General features: G+C 37.6%; 1 protein-coding gene across 7 annotated transcripts in view; it reads left to right on the top strand.

Annotated features, from left to right (window-relative positions):
- Window positions 1-19,005, top strand: part of CDK13 (cyclin dependent kinase 13) — a 51,440-nt gene that overhangs the window by 11,178 nt on the left and 21,257 nt on the right. For all 7 annotated transcript variants that reach the window (XM_086743029.1, XM_086743030.1, XM_086743028.1 and 4 more), the window contains exons 2-5: window positions 1,098-1,700; window positions 6,240-6,407; window positions 6,699-6,838; window positions 8,841-9,011. In XM_086743029.1, the coding sequence (XP_086599155.1) occupies window positions 1,098-1,700; window positions 6,240-6,407; window positions 6,699-6,838; window positions 8,841-9,011 (1,082 nt within the window). The remainder of the gene's footprint in view (window positions 1-1,097; window positions 1,701-6,239; window positions 6,408-6,698; window positions 6,839-8,840; window positions 9,012-19,005) is intronic.

Genomic DNA, 19,005 nt, shown 5'->3' on the forward strand with positions numbered 1-19,005 from the left:
TCTTAGTATGATAAAAAGGATTAAAATTCCCACATTTAATTTCAATTATTTCGTAACATTTCTGTGTGGTAGCAGTGGATTAGACTACTTTGCTTGTTCTCATGTCCTTCACCTCAATTACGTTTTCTTGACTTTTGTTTTTTAATGAAGAGCTGGATCGAGACTACGAGGCAAATTAAGATATTGCTTTGAAAAATTGAATGAAAAATAATTCATGTTAAATGGTATTTTTGCACAGTGAAAGTTAGCTTTCCTAGCTATTAAGACTGTCCCCCTCCCCCCCATTCTAGGTTGTTTTCCTGCTATGATTTTGTAGATGGCTTAGGTTCCGCCCCCCCTTTCTATTAGTCTCTTTATTCTGATGCAGGCATAGGCCTACTTGTGGATTATGTTTACTTATCAGTAGCTATAACAAATATTGAGTGCTTTTGGGATTTTGGGAAAAATTATACAGCTCAATTTCAAAAAAGGAAAGCTAAAGTTTATTGCTGTCTTTCAGTTGGTTACATTGCAGCCTTTCATATTCAGTATTTTTTTTTTAGCTAACTTATTTCAATGACAGTTGTGAAAGTGAAACTTAAGAAGTTGCTACAATTACTGCTTCAGTGGTGTGTTTAGATTCTTTTATTATTATTATGTTATAACATTAATTTCACTTTGTTGAATTCTGGTTATGTAGCCAGCTGATTTTTTCTCAAATACTGCACATACTAAAGGTATTTGCATAAGTTGCATAGGGTCAGATTTTCTTTAAAGGCGAAAAATATCTCTTAAGTAGTGAGGAAAAAGGAACATGTCTGTTTTGTAGGTATACTTTTATTTTTGCAGTTCTTTAATGGGAAAAACTACATTTAAGAAAGTTTTAACATTTTCTAACAACCTGTTTAGGTGTAGAATCTTGATTTATGAACTCTGTAGATTTTTTTTTTTTTTTAATGCACAGTCTTTCCTATTTCCTAGACTTTTGTTTGTTCTATAAGCATGGTGGTAATGGTTGGTTTAAATAAATAAAAAAAAAAAGTAGTTTGTCAAAAAATAGATACACAGAGAAAGCAGTGAGACTAACTTTTAACTGGGTAAATCTTTTTTTGAAACAGGAGATCAGCAAAATCTCGAAGCAGAAGTCCGTATTCATCAAGGCACTCGAGGTCTCGTAGCAGACACAGATTGTCTAGATCTAGAAGTCGTCATTCAAGTATTTCTCCTAGTACGCTGACTCTGAAGAGTAGCCTGGCTGCTGAGCTGAACAAAAACAAAAAAGCAAGAGCTGCTGAGGCAGCCAAAGCCAGTGCAAAAGCTTCCAATACTTCCACACCTACTAAGGGAAACACTGACACTGCTGTAAGTGCACCTCAAGTGAACAATGTAAAAGACCTGAAGAAAATAAAAATTGAGCATACACCTTCTCCTACAAGTAGCGCAAATTTGAAAAATGACAAGGTGAAAGCAAAGGTCTCGCTTCCTGAAACAAGAGAAAATAATTTAATTGCAGACAAAATTACTAAACAGAAACCTGCAGTAGTAAAAGAGAATAAATTGACTGTTGTAAAACAGCCACCAGTCACTGTAAAAGAGAAAAGCAAACCAAGTACACCAAGTGTAGTAACCAAGGAGAAGGATCGAATTGTTGCACTACCAACCTCCACACTGCCACCCTTGCCTTTGCCTCCCACGCTGCCTGAAGATAAAGAAACTGATAGGTAAGTTGTGACCTAGATTTGCTTTTTGTCATTGTCTTGTTTTTTTATTATTGTTGTTATTGTCTGATCTTTTGTTGTTGTTGTTATTGTTATTATTTTGTTTGGAAAATAAATATAATCCTATTTCCTAGATCAGGCTAATTCATTAGGTAGTTTGCTATAGCTCTTCAGTTGTTTAATATGGTGATTATTAGTGAACTGAAATAGTTTGATCTTAAAATGAAAATAATGTAACTGGCTCTTGAAAAGAGAAGCATTTTTATAGGGGAAATCTTTCAATAAAAAGTGCACTAAAGACATAATTTAAAATTGTTGGTACGTGATAGCTTTGGGACTAATGCAAGGGTGCATTCAAGGATTCAGGATTTCAAGTTTGATGTGGATACGTACATACTTCTGGGGAAAAGTTGAAATCAGTAGCAGTATGTGAAAATTAATAAATCTGCTGGGGTTTGAGGTAAAGATTCTCTTCCCTTTGGAAGGCAGTTGTTTTTATAACTGCATTATTTTTAGTATACTTTATCTCAGAGATCAGTATTATTTTGAGTGTGTATAATGAAAGTGAGGTTCATGGCTTGTCATGTGTGTTAACTTTTGAAGTGTAAAAAATAGTCTGTAATGAAGAAATTCATGTCTATATTCCAAGCGTCACCTGAATTTAGACTACATTAAGCCTTTTCGTAGTCCTAACAGAGAATACATGCTGTAATTTGTATTGGAAAATTATGTTGTTGAGCTGTAATTTACAATTTTTCTTTTGTTTTGGTGTTGAAGTTGAGAAAGGTTACTTTTGTTTTTACTCATGGTGTTAATGTGCCTCTCACGTATACTGGAGATCAGCTTCTCACAATAAGTAAACCAAAATTTCTTAGCACTGAAGTAATTTGTGTGAGATATCTTTGTAAAAACATCAAACCGTAAAAGAAAATTTCAAAACCTTATGAAGTACTTTATTTGTATTCTGTATCCATGAAACTAGTCTGTCTTCTCTTGTTCTTTGAGAAGTGTGTAGTGTTTACTTGATTAGTAAACATAGTTATAACTAGAGGTGTAAATATTTCTCTCATGTCTGCTTGTAATTTAATGTTGTATTAAACATTAGGATGCACAGGAAGCCTTGGCAAGTAATTACAACCTAACAAGATGTTAGACAGATTTTTTTGTAGTAGTAGTAGTTAAAGAGAAATCTTGTTTCTTGCCCTTCAGCACTCTAGCAAATGTCATTCCAGTTGTTCAGAATCACATTTGTGTGGCGAATGTACGGTTGCATTTAAATTTGACAAAGCCATCCTCTCTAGGTAAACAGGATTTTTGACATTGTTAGTTGAGAATAAGATTTACTGTTTTAGCTAAAAATTAGGCTAACTAGTTTAACTAAATATATAACTAGCTTTGAACTGTTAATTGTGATAATATGAAGTGAGATTTCATTTTGAAGCTGGCTAATTGCTTCTTATTAGTAGTATTTTTTAATGTAATATCTGTTTTAAGTATAGCTACACTGCACAGAAGAATTAAGCTACAATTAAATGGCTCTATAAGCACTGGGCTTATTGTCCTTTCAAAAACAAAACAAAACAAAAGCCTAATGCTTGCAAGCAGCTGTATTAGACTAATGGTAAGTAATAGAATGTCATTTTGCGTATAGGATGTTACCAACTTCAGATCAGAGTGGCTGTGATTACAAGTAATGATAAAGCTTAAGTCATCAAAGAAAAATTATCAGTATTTTTTAGGGTGGAGGAGGGCAAAGGTTGGGCAAACCTTTGGCTAAGTGTTACTATGGGGAAATTGTGCCAACAGAGAAAGCTTGATGTTTTGCAGAACTGACTGGATCCTGATGTCATGTCGGTTGTGCAATTCAGTAAGATTCTGGTAAACCCGCAAACTTCCTAAAGGAACAGCAGTGTTGCCAGACTTCTGTCACAAGAACTCTGTGCAACGCTACAGGCTTGGGCAAGAGTGGTTGAAAAGCTGCCCAGTGGAAAGGGACCTGGGGGTACTGGTTGACAGCTGACTGAACATGAGCCAGCAGTGTGCCCAGGTGGCCAAGAAGGCCAAAGTTCCTGGCTTGTATCAGGAATGGTGTGGCCAGGAGGAGTAGGGAAGTGACTGTGCCCCTGTACTCAGCACTGGCGAGGCCACACCTTGAATACTATGTTCAGTTTTGGGCCCCATCAGTACAAGAAGGACATTGAGTTGCTGGAGCGCGTCCAGAGATGGACAACAAAGCTGGTGAAGGGTCTGGAGCACAAGTCTTACGAGGAACAGTTGAGGGAGCTGGGATTTTTGAGTCTGGAGAAGAGAAGGCTGAGGGGAGACCTTATCATTCTCTACAACTACCTGAAAGGAGGTGTAGGGAGGTGGGTGTTGGTCTCATCTCCCAAGTAACTAGTGATAGGGTAAGAGCAAATGGCCTCGTTGAATCATGGGAGGTTTGGATTAGATATTAGAAGAAAATTTCTTTACTGAAAGAGTAGTCAGTCATTGGAACAGGCTGCCCAGGAAAGTGGTGGTGGATTCACCATCCCTGGAGGTGTTCAAAAAACATGTAGATGTGGCACTTCAGGACATGGTTTAGTAAGCACGGTGGTGTTAGGTTGATGGTTGGACTTGATCTCAGAGGTATTTTCCAACCTTAATGATTCTATGATTCTGTGAAAACTGTTGTGTAGGTTAGCTGGAAGGGAAGACTGTTCTGGTCGTCAATGACATGTGATTTAACAGACGTGAAAAAAAGGCTGCTCTTGACTGCTTTTGTTTTCGTGTACCCATCTTAAAATCTGTTTTAGAATCTCTCATATATTGTACTTTTACTAATATTGAAAGCTTGGGGGCAATATTGTGAGAGAAATACAAATACATGAACTTCACAATTTAGAATTTTTCTTTACCATGATAATTACATGCACTGTCCAAAGGTGATTTATTCTTTATAGCAAGCTAACCATTATGTTTGTGATGAGGGCAGTATATCCTTCCTTGAGATGCTGCTTTAAATTCAGGCAGTAACAGTGTGAGAAGTGATAGGAGACATTCAAATGGTCAGTTTTCGTGGAGAAGCATAGGCATACGCAAAACACTGGAATGCTTTATTAAAATATATAAAGTTTTTTTTATATTTTTATTTTTAAAATATATATGTATTTATTTTAATATATATTTATTTTTATTTTTATATATTTTTATTTTTAGTAATTGCTAATTGCAATTACTGTAAGAAAAAATATGTCCATTCTCCATGAAGGAAGATAGCAAGATCTTTCCATTTACAGTAGTTCCTGCTCTATCTGTGGACTAAGTAGGTAAGAAGTAGCAGCAGGCTTCCAGAAAAGGTTCCCAGAGAAGGATGCTGACAGTAGAATAGTGTGATTTGACAAAGGCAGCTATCTTGGAAAATGTCACCTCAAAGCGTGACAGAAGGTTTTCTTGATGCAAGGACAAAGTTTGAAATTTAAACAGAGAGTACTATATAAGGGTTCTGTGAGAGAGAAAAACTGTTTGTAATTATCTAAATTTTAGAGTTGGTCATAGTTTTAAAATTGCTGGATATGCAGGAGCTGCATGAATCTAGATTAACTAAAGGAAGTTCTGGTAAAATGGAACCATGTGTTTAAAAAAAAAAATCCTGCAGCAAGTATGATGTGTTCAGAATTAGAATGGGTAGAGCATCTCTAGAAATACTGCATATAGTAATTGTTAAAGGAATACATTGTTGTACGTGCATTTGGGTTTTTTTTTCTCAAGACAGAGATTGACTGTCATCTGTTAGGTAATTATGGTTGATGATTTAAAAATGGTCAGGTATCAGTAATCCACAGCAGAAAAACCTTTAGTCATTTTTTCAGACTGTGGGTTGTGGGTTGTTGGTTTTTTTTGTTTGTTTGTTTTTGTTTTTTGTTTTGGTTTTTTTTGTTGTTGGTTTTTTTTTCCCCACTTGATTTGCATGCTGATCACTAGAAACATGTTGAATTTGGAGTGTTTCAGCAAATGCAGAGATTGCATTCTATAAATGAGGTGGTGTGGACTGCCTCGTAATGCCCTGCAGTGTTACTGTAACTGTGAAGCTCATTATCTCTAGAAACCAACTTAATAGAGAACTGGATTAGGATAATCTTCTCTTTTATATAAAAAGTCAGTCAGAATACAGATTTTACCACTACACTTCTGGTGTGTGGCAGCACCTGAACTCTAATTAATAGTCTGGGCCATAAGCTTGAGAAGAAGCTTGTTTGGCAGAAGAAATGTGGCCTGATAAGGCTTGCTGTGTCTTCTAACCTCAACTTTCACCAGAAAGATCTGATTTTATAGTTTCTGTAGAATTTTGGTAGTTAGCTGTGCACCTTCTACAGAGCTATTTGTGAGCCATTTGTAAAGCATAAGTCAAAGTCCTGCAAATTCAAAGAGCAGAGATTTCAAATGGTGATGTATCAACAGCCTAGAATGTTTTTTTTTTAAATAATTCCAATAGATTTTCCTTTGTTTATGTTAATATCGTTTACTGTGTTCAACTTATAACAATTGTGTCTTTTTTAATAGTTTGCGAGAGAATCTTTCAGTGAAGTCAGTTAAAGAAGCAGAGAAGAAACTTCGCCATCTGCTTGCAGACTTGCCGCTTCCACCTGAGTTGCCTGGAGGAGCTGACTTATCCAAAAGTCCTGAAGAAAAGAAACCAGCAGTTCAGTTGCACAGCAAGAGAAGACCAAAGTATGTTTATTAGAGGTTTTTTTTTGGTTTGTTTTTTTTTTTAAAGCCTATCAAGCAAGTAGACGTTATAATAGTTTCTTTAAAATATATTATTTTCAAAAGAATTCTATTTTTTAGTGACATATATATTAATGAGGCTTGACTCAAACTGCATGGTTTATTGCCACTTAATGGTCATGAGCCAGTTATCTAATAATGTCTCGTAAGTATTTAGTTTTGAGGGTTTTTTCAAATTTAAGACAATCCTTGAATATATTAGTTGGATTCTTAGAAGTGCTGGTTGTTTTCTAGAATATGTGGACCACGACATGGTGAAACAAAAGAAAAAGAAATAGACTGGGGAAAACGCTGTGTGGATAAATTTGATATCATTGGTATAATTGGTGAAGGCACTTACGGGCAAGTTTACAAAGCCAGAGATAAAGACACAGGTAAGTTCAAAAAAGAAAATGTAATCCTGCAATTCTGAAGGGAACAGGATGTTTTGGGTTTGGTTTTATATTGAGTAAAATTTGTGGTATTCTGCCCTCTAATGTTTGCAAACTTTTTAGTTATTGGTTTGTTTAATTTAAAGTCTAGCATTTGTCTAAATCTAAATCATTATCTTTTGCTACCTTGGAAAATAATTTATCTGTGACGTTGTGGCTGAAAGCAAGATGAGTAGTCTTAATTTCTAGTTCTTATCTCTTGAGTTTTGACACACTACACAGTTGAGCTGGTGAAGAAGAGAGAGTATAAATACTCTGGGGAAACAAAATGGCGCCCTAGACAGGTTGATAAAGAATGATGAAGTTTGTAAAGGGATGTAAGGGTGAAAGAAGCTATACATGAGATTTAGCCATTTGTCATCTTTGTACTCCCTGTAGTCACTAGCTGGTAGTAGGAAGAGAATCTGTCTCTGTGCAGCATAGCCCTGAAGTGTTGCATATTGGATATTTTTCTTGCAGTATAACTGACTTTAAAATGGTGACATAATTTTAAAATTTCATGTTAAACTATTGCTCAAATGAGCAAGCATTTGCCACTATGAAACTTAAGAATGTTGTCACTACTTCAGTAATATACTGAAATAGATTATTTATGTGTGCTCTGTGTTGCTTGATTGTTTTATGTTCAATTAGTAGTTCTTTCTGTGAATGCTTGCCCTTCTGGCTTATTTGTGCATGTTTTGAATACTGAATAATTTTCTACTTCAGCAGTAACTGGATCACATAGCAGCCTCAGTTCCCTCTTTCTCATCTCCAGAAGAATGAGCAGTGTAATTATAATTCCTTCTTCATTCTGCAGCTGTGCTTGTCTCAGTTTGCAAACTTTAGTTCTTAAGTTGGACTGTCACAGATTTCATTGTTTACCTCCTACCTTGGGAACCATTGCAAATCGTTTTTAGGAGCTTCTTCCTGCTCTCCTGGGATTTGGTTTGTCGCACATTTAACTTTTTAATCCTATCATAACTATATTGCCTCTTTGGCAAGCTTAAGGTTATTTGTGTGTGGCAGTCATTTCTTAACCTCCAGTAGCAGTTGTTGCTCTCTGTATTGAATGGGTCCATGTAGTTATAGCAAACCTTCCATTAGCTTTGGATTCAATTACTGTGCAAAAAGTGGCATTATGATCTTTGAGATACCTTATAACAAGTTGTGCAGTGGGCTTTCAAAGCAAGTAGATATTGTGTCATGCTGGAATGTGATCTGTTGTGTATGTATCATACACACTGGTGTAGGATAAGTGCTTTTTAGAGCTAATAAAGACATCTGTGCTGTCAATAAACTTCCCAGACACAGCAATAAACTTCCAAGAACAAAATAGTTGAGTTGGCATAGTCTTTAGATATTCTCCATCATGAGTAGATCGTGCACCTGCCGTTTTGCAGAATCCAGCTTCATCCAGCCCACCCTGCAGTAAAATAATAGGGGAAATTTCTCCTCACTGTAAACATGGCAGTGACACTTCTGCTTGTAGAAAGTATACTGATGAGTTTGAGAACTGCCTCATATCTTCAACTACTTAGTATTTCTGGCTAGATATGTGTTCTGATCTGTGGTGATGTAGTAATAAGAAATCCAGAGCATACATAGGCCTCTGTCTCTAAAGCTGCTGTTGATAATCACTCTTGTATGGGAGTTTATTGATAGACCTGGTGTGGAATATCAGGATGCAAGTGAGTGAAGCATGCAGGAGGAAGAAGACAGGCCTTTCAGTAGGTAGCCAAAAACTTCCATAGTTTTGATTCTCCATACAATAGTTTCCTCACAATGGTTAATTCTATTTCCATTCAGCCTAGTGTTTGGTACAAGCAATCAAAATGTGAACTGTTTAGTCCAGTCAGAAATAGTAACAAATGGGAGGGGTTTTAAAAACAAACGAGCAAACCCAATAATAAAGCCCGCTGTTTGATTACTAATATTAATGGTTTTTATCTAAATTTTCTCTTAGGAGAAATGGTGGCACTGAAGAAAGTACGTCTGGATAATGAAAAGGAAGGGTTTCCAATTACAGCTATTCGGGAGATTAAGATTCTTCGACAGCTTAATCACCAGAGCATTATCAACATGAAGGAAATAGTGACAGATAAGGAAGATGCTTTGGACTTCAAGAAGGACAAAGGTATGTATGCTAACACAGGGGTAGCTCTTTCTGGTCCTGTTCCTAATATGGTAGCCTGCTGTACTGGATTTGAAGTTAAGCTTCATTAAAAAACATGTTTGCAAATTGTGATGCTTGACAAGGTATTTTAATTTTGATTTAATTATAAATAGGAGTCCTTTATTTAACTCAGCTATGCCTTTTGCTCGTAGAAACATTCTTGCAAATATTTTGTGGGATAAAAAAAATGTATTACGTGATTCCAGTTTTGCTGGGGAGGAACAGATGTTTGAATCCTTGACACTCGTGGATTAGGGAGGCCAGCAACAACAGGAAGCTCTTAATTGTGAGCTTTTTTAGCCTTTTATTTTCCTCTTAGTATTTTCTCATATAATTTAGAGTATTGTAGAGATGTTTTTCATTGTAGGCCTTGGTTTTATTTGAATTGCGCTTCAGTTACTTTTTAATAATTGGACATATGTGTCTTGAAGGCTAGGAGGGATAAATGGAAAGAATGAGAAGCAAGATTTGTGTGGTCGTGGTGGTAATGTTTTTTCCCAAATAGAAGGCATGCAGACTTTTACTCTTCTGGTTCCTTCAGTGTTAAGTGTGGCTTATTTGAGTTACTGGAATCTCTGTAGACTAGAGAATCGAGCAAACAGAATGGAAGTCATGCAGTGTTGTTGCTTGGTACTTTTGATACTGGAGTAGTTATTTTGTCTTTGGAGGCCATTTCATTTTAGGTTCAAGTTTTATAAACCTGTAATTCTTGGGTATTTTAGTGTCCTGTGGGCAATTTGATACATGGTTTGGCTGAGGAGGATGTTTGGAATGTGGTACCTGTGCTTCTTCCCTGCTCTTCCTCCCTGAGTATCTATATAGCATATGCAGCACCAGGGCTGGTAGAAAATGATGTGTGTACTGCATCGCCAGCAGAAACACCAGGTGATGTTGTGATGAGTCAGAAGATTGCTGTCAAAATTAAGCAAGAATTAGTTTTGAGTTTTTTTCCTAGCATCTTTAGAAAATATAATATTTTGAAGGGTATACAGCACTGACATGCTTTTTAAATTGTGTTTAAAAGTAGGAAGCATCTAGCAAAAGAGTTTCTCTAAATATGCGCAGGTTCAGTGGTCAACACCCAATCTGAACCCTGACAGTCTGCAACAGCCAGTTTAGGCTTTTTGTGTTAATCTTGTACCGAGTTTTAATTAGGTCTAACCTACTTGGCTAATGAGACCGCACTGAGCCTTGACTTAATACTTAATGGCTCATTAATTAATTTTCTCCCTTTCTGTTTGGTACCATGTCTAAGATTGAATTGTATTTTTTGTGTGTGTGCTTCAAACTGTGTGTCTCATTAATTTCAAATGGATTTTTTTTTGTCCAAGTCTGTATTTGTGCTTTTGATATTGCTTTCGATTTAATTTCTCGTTCTTATTTAACAGCTTATTAAACCTATTACATTTTCAGAAAATATGCAAGGGAAGGGGCTTCTCTGGAGATGCTAGAATAAAATTAGTTTCTTATAGTCTCTTGAAAGTATTAGCATGATAATGAGACTGTGCTATTATGACTTGTCTGTGAAAAGATGGAAGTTGGTTTTTTTTTTTAGGCACTGCATTCTGTATTTCTCTAATGAGTAGTTCATTGTAAGGTAGGGATTTACAGCTAGGATGTTGTGGCCAAATTGTAGTCTGTGCAGGGAACGAATGCAAGTGGGAGGAAGTTTGATCATTTTCACAGTAAACTATTGCAAACACAAAGTAGGCTACTTGGCTATAGAAGGAACCATTATAAAAGTGGTAGTGATGTCTTATTCAGGCAGAGCTTACAGTAGAAGCAACATGTTTTGCCCTCTGATGAACACGCTAATGCTTAAGGTATATGCTTATCTTAGCTTTGGAATATAACTCTTACAAAACCCTGCTGAAATCTAATTTGTAAAAGTAGGGAACAAGATTTGTGCCAACACATGGTCCCCTAGTTAGTATGAGTAAAGTTAATGTTTTGTCTAAGGCTGACTGTCATATCTTAATTTATTACTCATCTGCTTATTCATTTAGGGGTGGGGGTTTTTTTGTTACTGTGGAATCTCAGTAGTTTAAAATGCAGCAAATTTAGTTTTCTGACAATTATGTAAATATTGGGCACACTTTGTACAGTACTTGTTTTAAGGATGATTTTTAAGATAGTAGCATTGGCCTGCAAACCTTTGGCCATTGGCAAGCAATGGCTTGGCTTGTACAACTTTGTCCTGATACTCTGTGAGCTGTGTTACATGTTTTCAAGTGACATAATCCTGTGTATTAGGATTGTAGACTTTGATTTGTCTCAATATTTTTCAACAGCATTTTACTTTTAAAGAAAATGGAAGAAAAAGTAGATTTATCTTTTATCCTGGCCAGCTTGGAGTATAAGTTTAACAATCAGAACAGCTTTAATAAATAATATTATTTTTATTCTTTCTACACCAGCCATTAGAAAAATAAATGTAATACACTGGAGCAGTGTGTTATAAATGTTGTAAGTGTATTTCCATCAGTAAAAATAATAGCACATCAGACAGCCCAGTTGTTTGTATGGATTGGGCACATACACAGCTGAGTGGATGCTACATGGGTCTGCTTATACTGAAGATCTTAAGTTTTTAACTTTGTGGTCTTCATTATGCATGAGACATGCTTGATGATAAAGTTGGAGAATGCTGTTACTGATTACTAACTGGCAATGTAACATCTTGATTCTGAGGCATGATCTTGCTGGGTAAAACATATATATGTTGGGTGTGGCGAGAAGGAGTATCCATTTTGTACATTTCTCATGTAGGCTTTTCTCCCCTACCTATCACTCAGAGGGAGGTAGGTGAACACACAAGCTTGGGGACGGGAACACGTGACTTATCGTTTATATTCTGTCTTGTGGGTATATCTGCATAACAGCTGACTTAAAAAAAAAAAGAATCTACTGAACATACTGTTAAAATCTCCTCTGCTTCTCTCAGGACATAAAGCCTCACTTGACTTGATAGCACTGATGAACTATCCATTCAATATTTTCCTAAAATCTTAGTACTCTTTCTTGTTGAAAATGTTTTCTTCTTCTAGTGAGCTACTGCAGGAGCAATTGTGGGTGTCAGTCTTTGACAGTAGGAGAAGCAGCCTTACAGTGTTGGTGCTTACAGCTGAGCCTGCTGGCAGCTAAACTTTCCTTTGATTTTCCTTTTTGTTTGCTTGATGGTAGTTCAAATTAATTGGAGTTCACGTTCATGAACTTCAGTTCATGTTCTTTTGGACCAGAGTTTCGAGCAGGAGGATTATACTTTGCGGAAGCTTTTCATCTTCTCTTACAATTTTTTTTTCTTTGAGAAAGTCTGCGTGACATTCACTGTGCAACAGTGAAGAAAACAAGATTTAAAACAGAAGTTGAAAAGAATTAACTATTTCTTAGGTAGATATAAAGTTGGACATGAGCCTTCAATGTGCACTTGCAGCCCAGAAGGCCAATTCTATCCTGGGCTGCATCAAGAGGAGCGTAGCCAGCAGGTCAAGGGAGGTAATTCTGCCCCTCTACTCTGCTCTTGTGAGACCCTACCTGTAGTACTGTGTCCAGCTCTGGAGCCCCCAACATAAGAAGGACATGGACCTGTTGGAGAGGGTCCAGAGGAGGGCCACAAAGGTGATAAGAGGGCTGGAGCACCTTTCCTATGAGGACAGGCTGAGAGAGTTGTGGCTGTTCAGCCTGCAGAAGAGGAGGCTCCAGGGAGACCTTATTGTGGCCTTTACTGAAAGGAGGCCTGTAAGAAAGATGAGGACAAACTTTTTAGCAGGGCCTGTAGCAATAAGACAAGGAGTAGTGGTTTTAAACTAAAAGAGGGTAGATTTAGACTAGACATAAGGAAAAAAAAAGTTTACAATGAGGGTGTGAAGCACTGGAACAGGTTGCCCAGAGAGGTGGTGAATGCCCCATCCCTGGAAACATTCAAGGCCAGGTTGGATGGGGCTCTGAGCAACCTGATCTGGTTGGAGATGTCCCTGCGTCTTGCAGGGGAGTTGGACTAGATAACCTTTAAAGGTCCCTTCCAACCCAAACCATTCTATGATTCCTAGGTATATTTAAATCTATACACCTCATAAGTTAATGTTAGTTGAGCCACTTCATCAGTTACAAAGTGACTCATTGGAAAAAAAGCCCTTCTTACTTTGATGGGGTTTTGTCAGCTCTGGTTTGTTTTCTCAGTGAGTCTGTTGTTTATATGACTTAGGTGTCTCTTTTTTTCTCTGGGCACCTGAGATGGTCCTTCAGTTTTCAGCTGTCTCTATCAGGTGGAAGCTGTTTGCAAGTATTCAACAGTTCAGCTATGGGACTCCTGTGATATCTTTTCTAAACATGTGGAGTGTGCCTAACTTAGCTTTTGTTGCTCTGAATGTAAAACCAGTAGGTGTAGTGACTGACATTTCTTCCTCTTTTTGACTGGAAAAGGCATTTTCAATTGCTAACCCGAGGGAGGATGTAAAACTTTGCGTGGGAGACTAATAAAAAAGATCTATTTAACATCACAGTTTGTTTTTTTTCCTGTGTGAGGATTATCTGTTTGGACTGTGTATGCATTTCTGTAATTAATTTTAAGATCTAAGTTTACTTTAGATTAAATTTTGGATTGATTTGCAGTAAATCTTTTTAGGCATGAAGTCTGTGTTTATACCCATAGTGTACTGCAGATCCTGCTTGACCAACCTGATCTTCGATGACCAGGCAACTTGCCTAGTGGATGAGGGAAAGGCTGTGGATGTGATCTACCTGGACTTTAGCAAAACCTTTGACACTGTCTACCACAGCACTGTCTTAGAGAAGCTGGCAGCTCATGGCTTAGACAGGTGTACTCTTCACTGGGTAAAAACCTGGCTGGATGGCCGAGCTCAGAGAGTTGTGAACGGAGTTAAATCCAATTGGTGACCGGTCACAAATGGTGTTCCCCACGGCTCGGTTTTGGGGCCAGTCTTTTCTAGTATCTTTATTATTGATCTGGGTGAGGAGATTGAGTGCTCCCTCAGTAAGTTTGCAGATGACACCAAACTGGGCAGGAATGTTGATCTGCTCGAGGGTAGGAATGCTCTGCAGAGGGATCTGGACAGGCTGCATCAATGAACTGAGGTCAAATGTATGAGGTTTAACAAGGCCAAGTTCTGGGTCCTGCACTTCAGCCATAACAACCCCGTGTGACCCTACAGGCTTGGGCAAGAGTGGCTGGAAAGCTGCCCGGCAGAAAAGGACCTGGGGGTGCTGGTTGACAGCTAGCTGAACACGAGCCAGCAGTGTGCCCAGGTGGCCAAGAAGGCCAACAGCATTCTGGCATGCATCGGGAATAGTGTGGCTATGAGGAGTAGCAAGTAGTACCCCTGTACTTAATACTGATGAGGCTGCACCTTGAATACTGTGTTCAGTTTTGGGCCCCATCAGTACAAGAAGGACACTGAGTTGCTGGAGCATGTCCAGAGAAGGGCAGAAGGGCAGTAAAGCTGGTGAAGGGTCTGGAACACAAGTCTTATGAGGGAGCTGGGATTGTTGAGTCTGGAGAAGAGGAGGCTGAGGGGAGATCGCATGGCTCTCTACAACTACCTGAAAGGGGGTTGAAGGGAAGCAGGTGTTGTTCTCATCTCCCAAGTAACTGGTGATAGGATGAGAGGAAATGGCCTCAAGTTGCATCAGGGGAGGTTTGGATTGGATATTAGGAAAAAATTTCTTTACTGAAGGAGCGGGCTGCCCAAGGAATTGGTGGAGTCGCCATCCCTGGAGGTCTTAAAATAAAATAACGTGTAGACGCGGCACTTCAGGACATGGTTTAGTAGGCATGGTGGTGTTAGGTTGATGGTTTGGCTTGATGATCTTAGACGTCTTTTTCAACCGTAATGATTCCATTATACATATATCAAAAAGACCCTCTGACTCTATGGTGCATTGTTGTATGACTTCCTCACAGCTGTCAAGGAGTACTTTGTCTGAAAGCTTGTAGTTTGGAAAGAGTATGTGACAGCAATCATACAGTCATCAGAGAATACTTCACTAGAGGGCTCTTTATTTATATTGTAGCTAGCTTTATCTGGATTTCCTGGGAAGCTGACTAAAACCAAAGTGATCTGAATTTTCAGAACCTCTACAGCTTGCCTTTGCTGCTCCCAAAATAGCTGACAGAAACTTCTTACCCAAATAGTTTTCATGCTACGGGTAAGTTACCAGGAATAGTGTGCCTGCTTGAAGTGGTGCTTCCCATTTGTGTGTGCTGTACTGGACTCTGGTCTGGAATGAGCTGCTTGGCCATGTTAAGGCAAAATGAGAAAAATCCAGGTTTATTGGTCAAAGATTTCTGGTATGTTGGCTTATTTTTCCCTTGCTTTAGGTTTTTTGTTCAGTTTTGTATTTCCCTGTAGTATGTGATGAAACAAGGACAGTATTTACTCCAGGGCTTCAGTATGCCATCAGCTGGTATATCTGTTTCAGAACATGTTTCCATGTACATGCAATTTGCATTGGATTTGTTTGAAGAGGATAATGCAGTGGAAATTGGAATTGAGAGAATAACACTGTCATCAAATAACTTAATATTGTGTGAAAATCTAAAAAAAAATTAGTTCTGGTTCTATTAGACTGAATTTGTCTTAAACAGAAAGTTTTGTGATATTTAAATGGAAAAATAAGTATAGCAGTGATCCTTTTTTTAGTTTTAAGGTGATTAATTCAGTGGCTATGGCTTTCTTTGGTGTTTCTCAAATTAGAAAATAGGTTTGCAAAACACGAGTAGAAAGAAAAGATGAATGTCTGCGTAAGGGACTTTAGGGAATTTAAATGTAAGGAACTTCAAGGAATTGCTGGACAATTTCTCAAGCTCTGTTTGATAAAATTCTGTTTAAAACTGTCTATCTTGAATACTAGAAGAGAAATGTTAAGGAAATGGAAGAGTAAATATCGTCCAGTTACCTCCAATCAGTCGGGGAAGGTGGTGGGGAATATATGTATTGCATTGAAGCAGTTGAGGAGGTTTATTAGCGAAACTAAAATCTGATAGAATCTCGCTCTGAACAGTGAGTACAGAACAAAATGTTGAAAACCTGTTCGACAGCATTGTACATCGCATGCACTGAATGAGGCAAGGTTCCTTTTGGGTTTTTTGTTTTTTTTTTTTTTTTTTCTTTTAAGAATTTCTGTATTTGAAGATACTGTTGTAATGCATATATACAATGACTGAATTAAAATTTGTGCATAATAAGGCACCTCTGATCTCCTGGTTCCTTTGATCTGTATCTAATCAGATATTTTGAGAAACACCAGACATTTTCCAAATGTAATTTCATAGGATTACATTTGGAAAATACTGGCTGAAAAGCTGTCATCTAGATCAGCTTTTGGATCATTCTTCCCTGCTGCTCCCCACTCCCAGCCCCCAGCCTGAAGCACTTGTATGTTACTTTGGGAACAAATGTGTAACTTGATGTCCTGCTTTGTTGGATGTATGCAATTTGATGACAGTCAAAAAAAATCCAGAGCCTGCCTGTGTCACAAAAATGCAAAGTATGTTTTGTCAGATTTTTGGGCCTCTCAGAAAATCCTTTGTATATTACAGATAATCAGTGCCATGTTTTGTTGACTTACCCATTTTGTATGCATAGCTTTACAGCATTATACCCCAGTTCATTTTGAGTTTTGGTTAAGAAAACTGCTGCTGTTAGAGCTCCATGACTTGAAATACATGAACAGCAGGAGGAGATGTGTTAATCCTTTAATTATTTTAAACCAGTATCTCACTTTCTCAGCTTTATTAATCTTAAACTGACAAAATGGTCGAAAAGATTAATTTTTCTAAGTGCAAACAAAAGGAGTAAGGCAGGGATTGTTTCCATCCATGTGAGTGCTCTTTATTTATTGCATACCTCCCTAACAGAGTCAGCTGCTATCTCTTATCCCATATTCAGAAGTAGGCAATATTGCTACTGTTCAGCTGTTCCAGCTGCTGCTCTATCAACATGCAGTGACATTAAGGTTTCTTATTATCTCAGCAGATGAAAGAATGGAGATGAGCTGCATGGTATTGGCAAAGGAAATGGAGCACCCAAGACATAAACCCCCTGTTAGTGCTTTGTTTCAGCACATGGAAATGGACTGTAGGCTGCCTCCCCATAAGTACTTACTGGGAAGTGCAGGTCTTTAACATAATGACAGTAAGATGAGTAATGTTAAAGTCAAATAAGTATTTGTGAATTCATTTGAATAGCATGCACGTTACTGTAATAGAGCTTTAGGTGTTTTTTATGACACTGCTTCCAGAAATTTGGATATTGGGCAAAGCTAGCATGAAACGAGAGTCATTTTACAATGTAACCTCCAAGTTATCAAATATCTTGGCCTCATAAAGGAAAGAATGATTATTTTGTCTGTTATGTTTCCCTTTTTGAGAAATGGATATTTGCATGGCATTTGTTTTGATTAAACTAAAGGATGCTGTAAACTTGAAGTCAGAGTATGCTGTAATAACCAGACTTCTGCCTGTGCGTAATTCCTTGTGAAGGCTTCCATGCCTATTTTCTTCTTCCTGAATATCTATAGCTTCTTTCCCTGTTACAAAGGATCAGATCCCCCAATCTGATAAAAACCAATGGAGATTTGAAATGATCAAGTGGAATAATGTAACTGTTTTGTTACCTGAAACTGTAGATCTTTGTCAGAAAAGGGCACCACATTTGTCTAGAAATAAACTTACAAGTTTTACTTCCATTTGCTTAATACCTTTTCTGCAGCTATAGTGACTTCCAAATAAAGTTTGAGTAATACTGAAAGTCAGATTTTAATTGTTAGACTGTCAAGGCTAGTATATTAGTTTGAATAATTCCTCATAACCAATGAAGAAGATTCAGCTTTGACAGTTTATCTTTGTAAAACAAATTCTAACATTGTATAATATATAGGTAGTAAATAGGTAGTAATGCGCAAGTGTAATGCATCCATGTGTTTGTTCCTGTTCTGATATGGAAGCAACATTTAGTGTTTATACTGTTCTAGTTTATGTTTCTTATTGAGAGTTGCAGAGAATTTAAGTAATTGGATGTAATCTCCCAGGTGCTACTCTGTTTCATTTATGATTTCTCTCCATTGTTGCCAGTTTTCCTTCTTGCATGAGGGCACCAGTTATGATTGCCTGTTATAAATAGTGATGAAAAATCCCAGGAGCTAGTAGGCAGAGCAGGCAGTTGCTCAAGGCATGGAGCCTACTTTGCATATAAACAAGGCTGTTCAGTTGTTCTTGCTAAACAATCAGCAGTCCCACTGACCCTTCCCAGTCTTTCTCCTTGTCATGCACACACAGAATACTTCCATGAGAGAGTTAACTTTCCTTTGTATAGCAGAGCAAGAAGATACCAGGATTATTGGTATTCAGTTTTGTTGAACTGACATCCTCTGAAGGGCATATCTAGATTATTCTGACACTGCAGCATTAATATCAGGTGTTTTGTTTCAAGACATTTTAAAATATGTCATGGTTCATACTTCAGCAGTTGTCAGTGAAATAGGCCTAACACTAGATTGACAACTATCTTGTTTTAAAAGACCACAGTTAGGAGCCTCTGTGTTTTTACTCTGCTGAATTGGTGAACTGTATTGGTGGACTTAGTTATGCAAATATTAACAAAGTAGACTTTTGGCTCTTAATACTTCCTTTCCTTTTGAAGTGGTAAGATCAGGTTGTACCTGCTTGATTTACCTCCAGCTCTGCCTCCTGTGTGCATACCAACACTATTTTGTGATCAGTATTTTGCTTCCTCCACGAAATATAAAGCAGGACAAAAGGACCTAAATTAAAAAGATGAACCCTGAGGGTCTCATGCAATGGCCTATGGTTTAGCTGCTCTACGCTGATCTTTTGTTACAAGTTTAACACTTACTGAATGAGTAATCTTTTTTCTGTTTGTTAAATAGCAGATGGATTTAGCACTTTCTTCCCTTTTCAGCTACTATGCAAGAAAAC

The sequence above is a fragment of the Chlamydotis macqueenii genome, chromosome 2, assembly GCF_036417535.1.
Source record: "Chlamydotis macqueenii isolate bChlMac1 chromosome 2, bChlMac1.mat, whole genome shotgun sequence".
NCBI lineage: Eukaryota > Metazoa > Chordata > Aves > Otidiformes > Otididae > Chlamydotis > Chlamydotis macqueenii.